Source organism: Fonsecaea erecta, assembly GCF_001651985.1.
Source record: "Fonsecaea erecta strain CBS 125763 chromosome Unknown Scaff2, whole genome shotgun sequence".
In the NCBI taxonomy this organism is placed as follows: Eukaryota; Fungi; Ascomycota; class Eurotiomycetes; order Chaetothyriales; family Herpotrichiellaceae; genus Fonsecaea; species Fonsecaea erecta.
The window spans coordinates 3967249-3979141 of record NW_017387245.1 but is presented as its reverse complement, the minus strand read 5'-3'; the positions used below and the strand labels follow the sequence as shown (position 1 = coordinate 3979141).

Below are 11893 nucleotides of genomic sequence, written 5' to 3'. Positions count from 1 at the left end.
GAGAGTTTGGGACTCCGTCTGCCGACATCAATATTTCCTGGCTCCGGTCAGCTTTTTCCTGGCCGTGCTGTACTCATGCTCCAATCGCTTATCCGTCGGCCGTCAGGATGTAGCCCACCCACGTCTTGTCGACTTTGAGGCCGGTCACTAGCCGGAGTTGCAGATGATGTGACATTTTCCGACGGCGGAGTCGATGACACTGCCATTCCGACAATCGACGGTACCAAGACTTCGGCGTTGGCATCGACGCCAGCCAGGTCTACTGCAGCGAGCGTCGCTTCCGGCGGCGGGCCAGGAAGTTCTGAGAGAGGATAGACTAATCCGTCAAAGCTCATCTCTGGGGACACGGTTCCCAAGGCTATAGAGCCGTGGTCCTGTGTGTTGTTGAAGCGGTACACATTCTCTTCCGTCAAAGCGAACATCGTGGAAGATCTGGCACCTCCAGCGGCCGGTTGGACAAGATCGGATGGATGAGGAGTCGGCATAAAGTCACCATCGACCATGATCGCGGGAGCGATCATAGATGGACGATGGCTTAAGTCAGTCACCGATAACAGTTTAGCGTCCCGGAGTGCCTGCGCTTTGTCTTCGGCTTCGACTCTCCTCATTGTTCGATCCCCTTCTGTCCCGCCTCCCGGGATCTCCTCAGCAAGGATGGCCCTAGAAATGCTGGACCGCAGCGCGGCAGCTTTGCCGTCTACACCAGTGGCACTGTCTCCTGAGGCACACCGGTGCCGATCTGCTGGGGCGAGCAAAATGCTTGATTGTCCATTTCGAGCAAAGAACTCGGTGGCAATGGCATCGGCTTGCCCGCAAGTCGACGAATGGTCGGTGCACGCGCTGCCGAAGGATGGTTGCTGAGATTCTGTGGGAGTTTCTGACCAATTCCGGTGCCTGAAGCCTTCGCGTGCCCTGGATATCCATTTCAGTATGGTTTTCTCCAATAGAGGCCGCTTGACTGGTTTGGCCATATAGTCGTCCATTCCCGCCATCTCGCACCTTTCTCGGTCGCCCTGAATCGCCGAAGCAGTCATGGCCACAATAGGAATTTTCGAGATTGCCTCAAACTCTGTGAATGGAGCGTGATGCCTAAGCAGGTGTGTGGCGTGGTAGCCATCCAGGACAGGCATTTGCACGTCCATTAGTATAAGTGAAGGAATCGGATACTGTTGTGATTGTGCTGGAGTAAGGTCGGGCGAAGTGGCCTTGAGAAGATACTCTAGGGCTTCTCTGCCATTCCACACGGCAATAGCAGAGAACTTCAATGCTTTGATGAATCTAAGAGCAATTTGCTGATTGACAGGATTGTCTGAGAACTTTAGCCTCGAACCGACATGTATGGGTTCTGCATTGCTTACCTTCAACGACCAAGATATGTATCTGATCTCTCTCTAGTTCAGGCATGGGAGTTCCGACTCCTGGACTTGATAGCCTCGTCCGAGCATGGTCGCCGCCCGCACTTGTGTCTCCGGATGACCTGGCTAGGGTCATAATTTTGCGATGTTTTCGAACGTCTTCGTTGGACGAGTCTTTGGAGCAAGACAAATCAGGCTGTGTCCGATCGGGTATCGTGCCGACTTCTCGCTCAGGCACAGGAGATCCAGTTTGATATTCAAGTTTCTTGAATGGAATGGTGAAAATAGCTTTGGTCCCTGCATCAAGCTTCGAATCCAGACGAATTGTCCCATGCATCAGGTCTACCAAATTTTTGGATATTGTCAAGCCGAGACCGGTCCCTCCGAACCGCCTCGCGGTGCTTGAGTCTGCTTGGGTGAATGGCCTAAACAATCTCTTCTTGACTTCTTCTTCTATGCCAATGCCGCTATCTTCAACACAAAATTCGATCGTGATCGTGTCGTTGGATTCGGAAACGATGCGAGTGCTTAGCTTGACGAAGCCCTTGGAAGTGAACTTGATGCTGTTGGTTACGAGGTTGACCAAGATTTGTCGAATTCGGCCAGGATCGCCCAATACAATAAGTTGCTCGGATGAACTGATATCAATGGCACTCTTGAACTCCAGTCCTTTACGTTGAGCTGCAAATGAAAGCATTTTGGCAACCTCGCGGAGTACGTGGTTCAAGCTGAACTGCACCTCCTCAATGTCAAGCCGGCCCGACTCGATCTTGGAGAAGTCCAAAATGTCGTTGATGACGGTAAGAAGAGAGTTGGCGGATCTCTGAATGTTTTGGGCGAACTCGCTTTGTTCCAGATCCAGGCAAGTATCCATGAGCAACTCCGACATTCCCAGTACTCCTGCGATGGGCGTCCGGATCTCATGAGACATGTTGGCGAGAAAGCTGCTTTTCATCTTGCTCGCTTCTTTAGCCGCGGTCTCCTTCGCAAGCAATATAATGTTTTCTTGCTCTTTGTGCCGCAGGGAGGTCACGTCAGATCCAATGACAATAACTCCCGCAATATAGTTTTCATCTTCCACCCTATTGGGGCCGGTTTTGCCCTTCAACGGTACCATCTTGGATCGGAACCATCTAGAATTCACCTCATTCTCGCAGATTTCCAGGTCAGAAGCTCCGGATAAGATACGAGACAGAGCCTTGCTGAATTGATCAATAGCCTTCGGCTTAAGACGAGTGCGCAAAACCTCAAGAACAGGGGCTCCGATGATCCTGTCGGTTGTCGCATCGCCCATGACGAAGGAGCCTTCATGGAAGCTGACGTTGAGCTGCCGATCGAGAATCCACATGGTCATTTGCGAGTGTTTCAGCACGTCCAGCAATTGTCGTTGAACCCTTTGCCCGGAAATCTTGGCATCGACGACTTCCTGGATATCTGTACACGTGCCGAACCATTTCACAATCTTGCCTGTCTTGTTATCACGCATAGGCAAGGCTCTCCCGAGCATCCATCTCCATTGTCCGTCAAATCTCCTGCAACGATACTCCGTAATGTACTCGTTTCCGGTCTCGAGAGAATGACGCCATCTGTTGGTGGTTTCGGGCATATCCTCCGGATGAAAAGGCAATTTCCATCCTGAACCCAGGGAAGTCGCTGGAGTCATGCCAGTGTAGTCATACCATCTTTTAGAGTAATAATCATGATAGCCATCGGCTCTCGTGGTCCAGATCATTTGTGGCATCATATCACAAATGAGGCGAAATTGCTCTTCGTTTTCTGCTGTTTGGTGTGCAATCTTTTCGGTATATTCTGTGACGTCCTTGAACGCTATCAAACCTGCAAGAAACTCTCCGGACTTTTCGTCGTAGACTGGATGTCCGCTCACGTCGAAATTGGACTTTTTGCCCGTCCTGTCGTTGATGAGGCCAATCTGCCAATTTGTAAAAGGCTGCTGAGTTCGACACAGAGCGAGGACGGGATTGGTGTCCTCTTGAAGCTCTCGGGAGAAATCTGCAGTCCATGGACGAAAGCGCGACATGAAATCGTAAGACTCGTCCGAGGTGGGATCAGTCTCAACCGCCAGTAACTTTCTGGCAGCGAGGTTTGGGAACACCGCGCTCTCATCTTTCCACATGGCAATCAGGGGGATTTCGATTGCGTTCAGCATAGCGTTCTTCATCTTCAGGACCTTCTGAAAGTCTGTCGGGACGGATGGGGCGGAGCACTGCGTTGGAGGGGCGATGGGAGGAAAAGAACCTGCTTGTGGCTGTTCTGCGGGCGACGTGACCTGAGAGGTCCCAGTGGAGGAGGCAGGTGTCTGGGAATGTGATGAACGGGAGGACCTGGCTGAATGGGACGAGGGATGACGAGTAGTGCCCGATGAGTGTGACAATGGTCTTTGGGAAGTTTGCCCTGCTGAACTTGTGAATGTCAAAGTGAAGAATTGTTGTCCCTCTAACTCCCAAATACTGATTATCATTCGACAAGTGATGTGGACAGGACGATGGGCCCTGCTAGGTTTCTGTCGACGACTGCGACATGGTTTTTGGGCACGATGACTGGAGATGATCACATCGACGACGGTGTCTCGAGTCATTTCAGTCCGATTTTGCAGCTGCGGCCTACCTCGTGCAGCGGCTTCGGCAACAGCAATGGGAGTTGTCTCTCCGCTCTGTACATCGCGCAGCAAATTCCTCGAAGGCATCTTTTCTCCTGCAACAGGGTGCAAGTCACTGGCAAGGTTGTCTAGAAATCTTTCCCAGCTGACCCATATTGGAACGCCACCATCCAAGACCATGTCAATCCCTAGTTGAGAAAGTGTCTGGCCCTTGAGAAAATCGTTATAATTGAAGTCAGGATCATCTTGATCCGCCCCCAACAGCCTTCCCACAGCAGAATTGGCCAAAAGGACCGTTTTCAAGGAGGAGAGGACGAGAATTGGTGTCGGCAGCTTCGCGAGGGCTGCCAGTGCAATCTCGGTCGCCATGGGGAGTTGAGGCAGGTCGATGAAGAAATCGTGGGCAGAAGACGCGGTGGCATTGCGTTCCTCAGCTTCAGCAGCGTGAGCGGTGATGGTGGTAGTGGTGGTGATTGTGGTGGTGGTAGCAGCAGCAGCAGCAGCAATAGCAGCAATGGATTGTGAAGAGGCTTGAGATTGTACAGAAACACCAAGGTCGGGCGGTCTGAGTTCGACATCGACATCGCCATCTCCATCTCCATCTCCACGAACCATTTCCAAAGCAGCAGGTGTGGCTGTAAGGGCGATTGGAGGAGAGGGATCAAGAATCCTTTCGGCGGGACTCGGCCACCAACAAGCGGCATGTGAGGTGACGTAGGAGGCACTGGAGACACTGGAGGCCCTGACGAAGCCAGATTCGGGCCAGTTGGTCTCAGATCATGGGCAGCTGAGAGGGCAGCGACGGCGACATCGTCCTGCACCATGTAGTAACAATGGGAGTAACAACAGCAGACATCGGCGGGATATAGGGGACTTGTATTAGGTTGGGTTCGTGCTTCTGTCCGCAGTTAGTTGAGTGTGTCAAGGAGGAGACAAGAAGCGGCTCGGAGACCCATATGTCATGGAACACGCAGGCGACCGACGTAGTGGCTGATGGTCGGTGGTGGACCGGTGGTGGTGGGTGGTGCGCACTAGGGGCAAAACAAAGATGGGAAATTGAGATTTCCCTCACTTCCCCATTTCCTGCTCTCCTTCTCCCTGCGTTTCCTGTTTCCCACTTTTCCCTCTCACTTCCTCGTGCGCCTCTGCCACGTTGCCGCGGCAGCATGTCTTCATCGTCCAATTCTCGCTGCCCTGGCCTCAGGGACAGAAACGAGACGTTGTGCAGCATCCCAACCAAGTCCCTCCCGGCGAGCCGCAGTCACTAACCTCCCACAAATGAAACCACTCCCTTGTTATTCGTCGGATTACTGATATCAGCCAATTGAGGATGTCATAAGAACCGAAGGCAATCCGTCCCTCGCCCGCTTTTCCCGACTCCCCTCCACCCAATCGTGCAACTCTACCTCCATGACCGCCAATCTTTAGCAGCTCCGGACGCCGAGGCCACCCATTCTTCACCAGTGTACGGTGGACGCAAAGCCGACCACTCCTCAATGAGCAACCGGTGTCTTTTGGGTTTGCCAGACGGGTCAAAAAAGACAAGTAAAAAGACATTGTGACTCTCATTTAATGATTTGGAGAGCAACCTGATCACAGCCCATGAGAGGCCTCGCCCATAAGGAGATGTGAGTTGTTTTCGTGTTCTCTCGAGTTCTGAGTGCTGGAAACTCGGTGTTCGCTTTTATGCTTTTGTGCTTTTGTGCTTTTGTGCGCTTTTGTGCTGTGCTCTGCTGTGGCCAACACGGTCCGCCCTCGTCGGCCGCGAGAACGACTACGGGAGACATGCAGTCTGTATGACAATCCTAGCCTCGGCTTTATTACGACGACAGAAGGCCTTAAAACGATCCTTCGACTTTACTATATAGGACCGATTTGTGGCTCATCGTAGGTGGCAGCCTTTCCCTTCCGCAACAGTTTCGTCAGAAGGCACTCTTGTCGCAAACATGGCGCCTTCTATCCCCCATGCCCTCGCCCTTGATCTATCTCAGTACCCCAGCCTGTCGTCTGCTCAGCTAGGCCATCTGCGCCATTTCTACAACCTTGCATTCCAGCCAGATGGAGAGTGGGCAAAGATGGGTGCCCAAGAACCCCTTCAAGAGTTCCTAGACGCCTATCGCTATCAACTCGCCACAATGGCCTATGCCGTCGGTGTCGCTCACTATCATCGATTACCGGCTCTTCGCACGGTCTTCAAACCACTCCTCCGCCAGCTGATCCATAAGATGTTGCGTAGGGAGGTCTGGGCCTACTGGTTCAACACCAGTCTGGGCGGCAAGCGCACCGATCCGAGTTTGCAAAAGCTCCGAGAACCGTGGGCCGACCCTGTCGTGAGAGAGAACATCATGTACAGCGGTCATCTTCTATTGATGACCAGCCTCTACGCCATGCTCTTCGACGACGATGAATTTGAGAAGCCTGAGTCTCTTGTCTTCAAATGGGACCCTATGTTCTTCGGTCTTGGCGACGAGACTTTCTCCTACGACAATCGCAGCCTTCAGGAAGCCATCATCCGGGAAATGGAGAGGAATGGATGGGTCGGCGTCTGCTGCGAGCCAAACGTGGTCTTTGTTGTCTGCAATCAATTTCCAGTACAGCCCCTCCCCTCTTCCGCCCGCCTTGGGCTGATGTGTTACATTTACTGATACTGGGCACAGATCATAGCCATGAAATACAATGACTCTCGGGACGGTACGAACAAGGTCGAGGAAGTTTTGACCAAGTACAAGGCCGCCTGGGACAAGAAGGGCATGGTGTCTCCCGATGGTCTCTTTGTTGATTTCTGGATGGTCAAACAAAATCACATCGTCCCCCCTTCAGATGTGGGATGGACCGCATGGTAGGCTTTCCACTGCCTTGACCCATTGAGGCCTAACTCACCGACTCTTAGGGCAGGTGCTTTTATGAACTCCTGGAATCCGCAACTTGTGGAGGCTCTCTATCCGAAACAGTTCCCTGGCTTCATCACGAACATCTCCGGTCGCGTCCGCTTACAACCGCCCATTGTAGCCAACCACTACCGCAAACTCTCGGCGGCGGCGTCCTCGTCTACGTCTGATGAAGAGAACTTCCGGCAAGCCACTGTTCTTGCCAAAGCTGATCTTGAGAAGAAGCCTACGCCGCCTTTCCCGTACACCAAACCCTGCTTCGGATACGTGGTCCAATGGCTCTCCGAACTCGGTCGAACAGAGATTCTCGACGGCCTTCTCGCATACGCCGACCAAAACCTCAACCCCACATGGGAGAACGGGGGCCTGTTCTACCCTCGCAACGACACACCTTTTGTCTTCACTGAGGACAACCAGGACGGCGAGGGTGTCAAATGGACACATATCTCCCCTTTCTGCGGCAATGCAGCGATCGGGTACGCACGACTCAATGTCAGAGATGGACAGCGGATCATGTACGAAAAGCCCTGGACCAGGGAGTCTCTGGCCCACACGCCGTGGATCGACCACCTCGACTTCGCAGGGAAGGAACACGGGGTTGGTGTGCTTCGCGGCGTGTGGGATGAAGATGCCCATGTGCTGATCCTGACAGTGAAAGGATGGGACTTTGAAGGACGAGGATGCCCCGAGGCCGTGACCATTGAGCCTGTGGCTCGGGGTCTGCGTCCAGGAACTTGGGCAGTCTATGTCGACGGGAAGTTACACGCCAGCAGGAAATTGCCTGATCAGGCCGGGAATGATGGGTTTGGGGTAAAATGTGAAGTCAAGAGGGGCCAGGAGGTGGACGTGGTGTTTTTGCGGGTTGATGGTGGGATGAACGGCCATGCTGGCGGTTACGCCAACGGCCATGCCTCTTGAAAAGTTGCGAACGAGAATGCCATCTGCCATTCGGCCCTTGAGATCTCAAGCATAAATAGACATGGACATGGAGGCATCATCATTATCATCTGTTCATTACATCGATCGACTAGTATTAGAGTCTCTGATCAAGGGGAGTATAACGAGAAGACGAAAATCTATCTATCTAGAGCCTGAGTCTGAGTCTGGTCTATCAATGCAGACAGACACACTCACATGCATCGAGTCATGATGTGATCGGACGTCACAGAACGCCATCGCTATGCTTCCATCCGCTCCCAACTCCACACACTGCTTCATTGGGCATACCCATCGTCATCATCAGCAGGAAAGAAATTTACAAAGCAAAGGACGAGGGGAGAAACACATTGGCACATAGAACCGTCTTTTACACCTCAGCCCAGATCAAGACTGTGACGCTGCCGGCTCTTCAAACTTGAGTTCCTGCGGGCCGTCACCGGCCATCTCTTCCTCATCTCGAGCTGCTCTCTCGCCACCACCGATTTTGTTGTTGTTGGCCTTCTTGACCGAGACAATCAGGCCCTGCTCGGTCTCGAGGCCGACGTTGAGATCGTACGCCTTGATGAATAGACTCGCGGCGAGGGAGAAACCCGCCAGGGCGGCGAGGACGATGTAGACAGTGCGCAGCGAATCGGTGTAGGCGGTGCGGAGGGCCAGTTTTCCCGGGCCGGCCGGGGTGCCCCTGATGATCTCAACGAGGGCGGCGGCGTCCTTGGCCAGCTCCGAGGCGCGCGCCGCGTAGGCCGGGTACTTCTGGAGGTTGGAGACCATCTGGTTCTGGAAGATGACGCCGCCGATGGCCACGCCCAGGGCCTGGCCGAACGAGCGGAAGAAGACGAACATGGACACGGCGAAGGCCATGTCCTTGTTCGTGCTGGCCGCTTGCACCTGGAACTGGAGGCCCGGGAACAGGATGCCCAGCCCGATGCCTGACACCAGGTTGATGAAGATCCACTGTGGGACCGTCGTGTCGACGTGCAGGATCGTCTGCAGGCCTAGCCCCAGCGTCGCAATGCCCCAGCCCGCCCAGATGGCCCAACGGTACGCCGCAAACTTGGTGATCAGCAGGCCCGTCACCACCGCCATGGGCGCCACGGTGAAGGTCTCGGGGAACAGTGCGACGCCCGACAGCACGGGTGTATAGCCCTTGACCGCCTCAAAGTACAGAGGCTGGTAGTACAGAAGACACCAGAGGGCCATGCCGTGGAGGGTCGTCGTCAGATAGGCAATGTTGGCTGTGCGGTTGCCGAACACCGAAAGTCTCAGCAAGGGCTCGGGCGCGAGGTACGCCTCGTAGAGGCAGAAGCCGATCAGACCCACGGCGCCGACAAGCAACGGCACCAGCGTCCGCCACGACGACCAGCTGTACATGACACCACCCCATGTCAAAGGGATGAGGAAGCTCGTCATGCTGCCCACGAAGATGACGGTGCCGAGCCAATCCACGCGACGCAGTTTCGCGGCAATGCTCTGTGGGATGACGTTGAGACGGAGGAACAGGGGAATCATGACAGATCCAATGCCGATGAAGGGGAGATTGAGCCAGAAAATCCACCGCCACTGCACTTGGGCAAAGGCACCACCGATGATAGGACCAGAGACGGAGCCTATGGACCACATCCCTGCGATGATGCCTGCCCATTGACCTCTGTAGCGAAGGGGGACAAGGTCGGTAACGACGATTTCGGTCATAACCATGACACCTGTTTACTGCCAGTCAGAACCAAAGTGTCTGCAGATGCGATTGAAGGAGAAGAGGAGATATGACCTACCACCTCCGCCAATTCCTTGAACTGCCCTTCCCGCTAGGAGGAGACCGAAATCGTTCGACAAGGCTGACATCATGACCCCTACGAAGAACAACGCCACAGAGACCATGATCACAGGCATCCGTCCAAAGATATGGCTGAAAGACGCAAAATTGGGTTGGAACACTGTCGAGGCGAGTAGGAAGGAGGTGCCCGCCCAGAAGGCTTCGATAGCAGTTCCATGTAGTTTTCTGGCGATGACTGGAAGGGCAACACTAATTGACGTGCCGTCAAGCGCCACCATAAGTGTCAATACCGCCAGAGCAGCAAAGGCCAGGATGAATCGGGTTGAAATGGTGAACTCGGTCGAAGCAGGGGTGCCATTGTTGTTGCTGTTGTCGACGTTCGTCTTCTCGGAAGTGATGGAGGACGAAGATGAAGTTGTTTGGGATGCTTGCGTCTCTTGAGTGGGAGGCCCATCCTTCATCTCTTCAACAGGCACAGGTGGAACATCCATTGTGGAGGAAGGTATTTCGCAGCTTGATGGCCGGGGAGTGTAAGGGATGGCAGGGCAGGGTCGGAGGTGAACAGGAGGAACTTTATGAATATTTTGAAAGAGACTTTGCGCCGATGGGATATTGTGGGTACCAACGGGATACCTGTTTATATTGGGAAGATAGCAAACAAAGGGACAGGCAAAAGTAGTCACTGCTTTGGCTTGAGCGGGTTTGTGCAGTCCAACTGCCTCGCCACGATATATACCATTTCATTGCATACTCACCCAAAAACCAGTCGGTCCGAGCGGTCTCCATACCTACAATATTGCTGACTATTTCGTCGGAATGATAGACGGTGCGTCTTGCCGTCGATGTAAAACAAGGACATCATGGTTCTGGAGCGTAGCGACGAGGCTGCCATGAATGAAGCACCACATTGGTTGTTTCGGTGCAATAATTTTCGAGAATGCCGACTTTGGCCGACGGACCAACTTCAGGCCGCCCATCGATATGTACGTACCGCGAAGGCCTCCTTTCGATGGGGAATTTTCAAGCGTCATTGATTCGGCACAGTTCGTTTGCTTTGACCCACGCCCTTGGTTTGGATGGTGATTGGGGCCGCTGCCGAATGCGACAAAATACGAAAGTCTTGTTGGCTCAAAGGCGATGCGAGGTACGACGTCTAGCTGCTATTCTCCGTACACATCTTTTAGAGCCGACTTGCCTCGACCCATGAGTCATCTCTTTACTCTCTCTTGCCCTGAGGTCTCCAGTCTCTCTGTTCTGAGGTATAGCATACCTAGGGATTGCCGGATTTGAGTCTGCCTTGGAGCCAGAAGGACTCGTGCAAAATCACGCCGGTCGAGAACCCAGTACAGGGTCATCGATCACCTCTGCCGGGTTTCGAGATGCTAGCGTCTGGACAAATCTGGCGACCGCGCGCATCACGTCATGACGGAAGATTCAGAGACCGTGTGCCTGATTATGGTTTCATTAGAAAGGGAGAAGATGGCGGAAGAGGTGGACAAAACGCCCAAGTGGACTGCGGACAAATAGTCGGGCCGACCACGTGACTGATGACAATTCAAAGGGGACGTATATCTCCCCACCAGGGGAGCGTCTCACAATCAACAACAATGGAGCAGATGTGTTTTCAGGTTTGCTATTGGCATGCCCGTATCTCCCCATAATGAATAATCCAAAAGTCAAACTCGTACTGCCAGCATATTCATCGTGACCTCGTCCCTATTGTAGGATATCTGAGTCCGCATCCAAGGAGATGCCTCCACTCAAACAGCAACCTGCTTCAAGCTCCACCAAGATAGGACAACCCCTTCTGGCCTCCTCTCGATCCAGCAATCATCCCGACGGATTGGCGGCGAAGACAGCACCTACTCCGGCGCCGTAGGCAAAAGTGTTCCAACTTGGCTTCTTCCGCCGGGGAACTGCTTCTCCGCTGTCCCTCTGGACGAGCCGCGCTGCATCGGCTTCCAAGTCAGACAGCGTTCTTGCCTTGGGCTTGACCTCTCGATCGGTGACGTCGACATATTCTGGCCGGTCTTTGTGGCTTGCTCTGCGCTCCTTCATCCTTGGGCCCTGCATGTTGCTCTCGTCGGTCATATCGACGAATTCTGGACGGTCCTTGTGGCCTCCCTTGCGCTCCTTCCTGCCTGCACTGTGCATCCTGGTCATCTCAGCGTCGTTGGATTCGGTCGTGTAGATGGGTTGTTGCGTAGGATCGTGGACCTTGTGACTCCACAGGTTGGTGGAGCGCACCGCCGGTTGGGTCGGATCGTCTATAGTTTTGCTGTTTCCGAAGCACATGTTCGCAATTGGGGAAGGGGCCCGA

At 53.7% G+C, this 11893-nt stretch overlaps 4 protein-coding genes across 4 annotated transcripts; 1 reads left to right on the top strand and 3 right to left on the bottom strand.

The window, feature by feature from the left end:
* Nucleotides 1-47: 47 nt before the first annotated feature.
* AYL99_03180 (hypothetical protein) lies at nt 48-4587 on the bottom strand (the record flags this gene model as incomplete). The annotated part of the gene is made up of 2 exons (XM_018834696.1): nt 48-1309; nt 1359-4587. 2 exons carry the CDS (start codon nt 4585-4587, stop codon nt 48-50), a joined length of 4491 nt encoding a protein of 1496 aa, XP_018697320.1.
* A 1331-nt stretch (nt 4588-5918) lies between these two features.
* On the top strand, nt 5919-7778 carry AYL99_03179 (hypothetical protein; the record flags this gene model as incomplete). Its single annotated transcript, XM_018834695.1, has 3 exons — nt 5919-6563; nt 6630-6811; nt 6863-7778. 3 exons carry the CDS (start codon nt 5919-5921, stop codon nt 7776-7778), a joined length of 1743 nt encoding a protein of 580 aa, XP_018697319.1.
* Nucleotides 7779-8183: 405 nt separating this feature from the next.
* AYL99_03178 (hypothetical protein) lies at nt 8184-10064 on the bottom strand (the record flags this gene model as incomplete). The annotated part of the gene is made up of 2 exons (XM_018834694.1): nt 8184-9502; nt 9572-10064. 2 exons carry the CDS (start codon nt 10062-10064, stop codon nt 8184-8186), a joined length of 1812 nt encoding a protein of 603 aa, XP_018697318.1.
* Nucleotides 10065-11403: 1339 nt separating this feature from the next.
* On the bottom strand, nt 11404-11868 carry AYL99_03177 (hypothetical protein; the record flags this gene model as incomplete). Its single annotated transcript, XM_018834693.1, has 1 exon — nt 11404-11868. The coding sequence occupies one exon, from the start codon at nt 11866-11868 to the stop codon at nt 11404-11406; it is 465 nt and encodes a 154-aa protein (XP_018697317.1).
* Between the last annotated feature and the right edge of the window lie 25 nt (nt 11869-11893).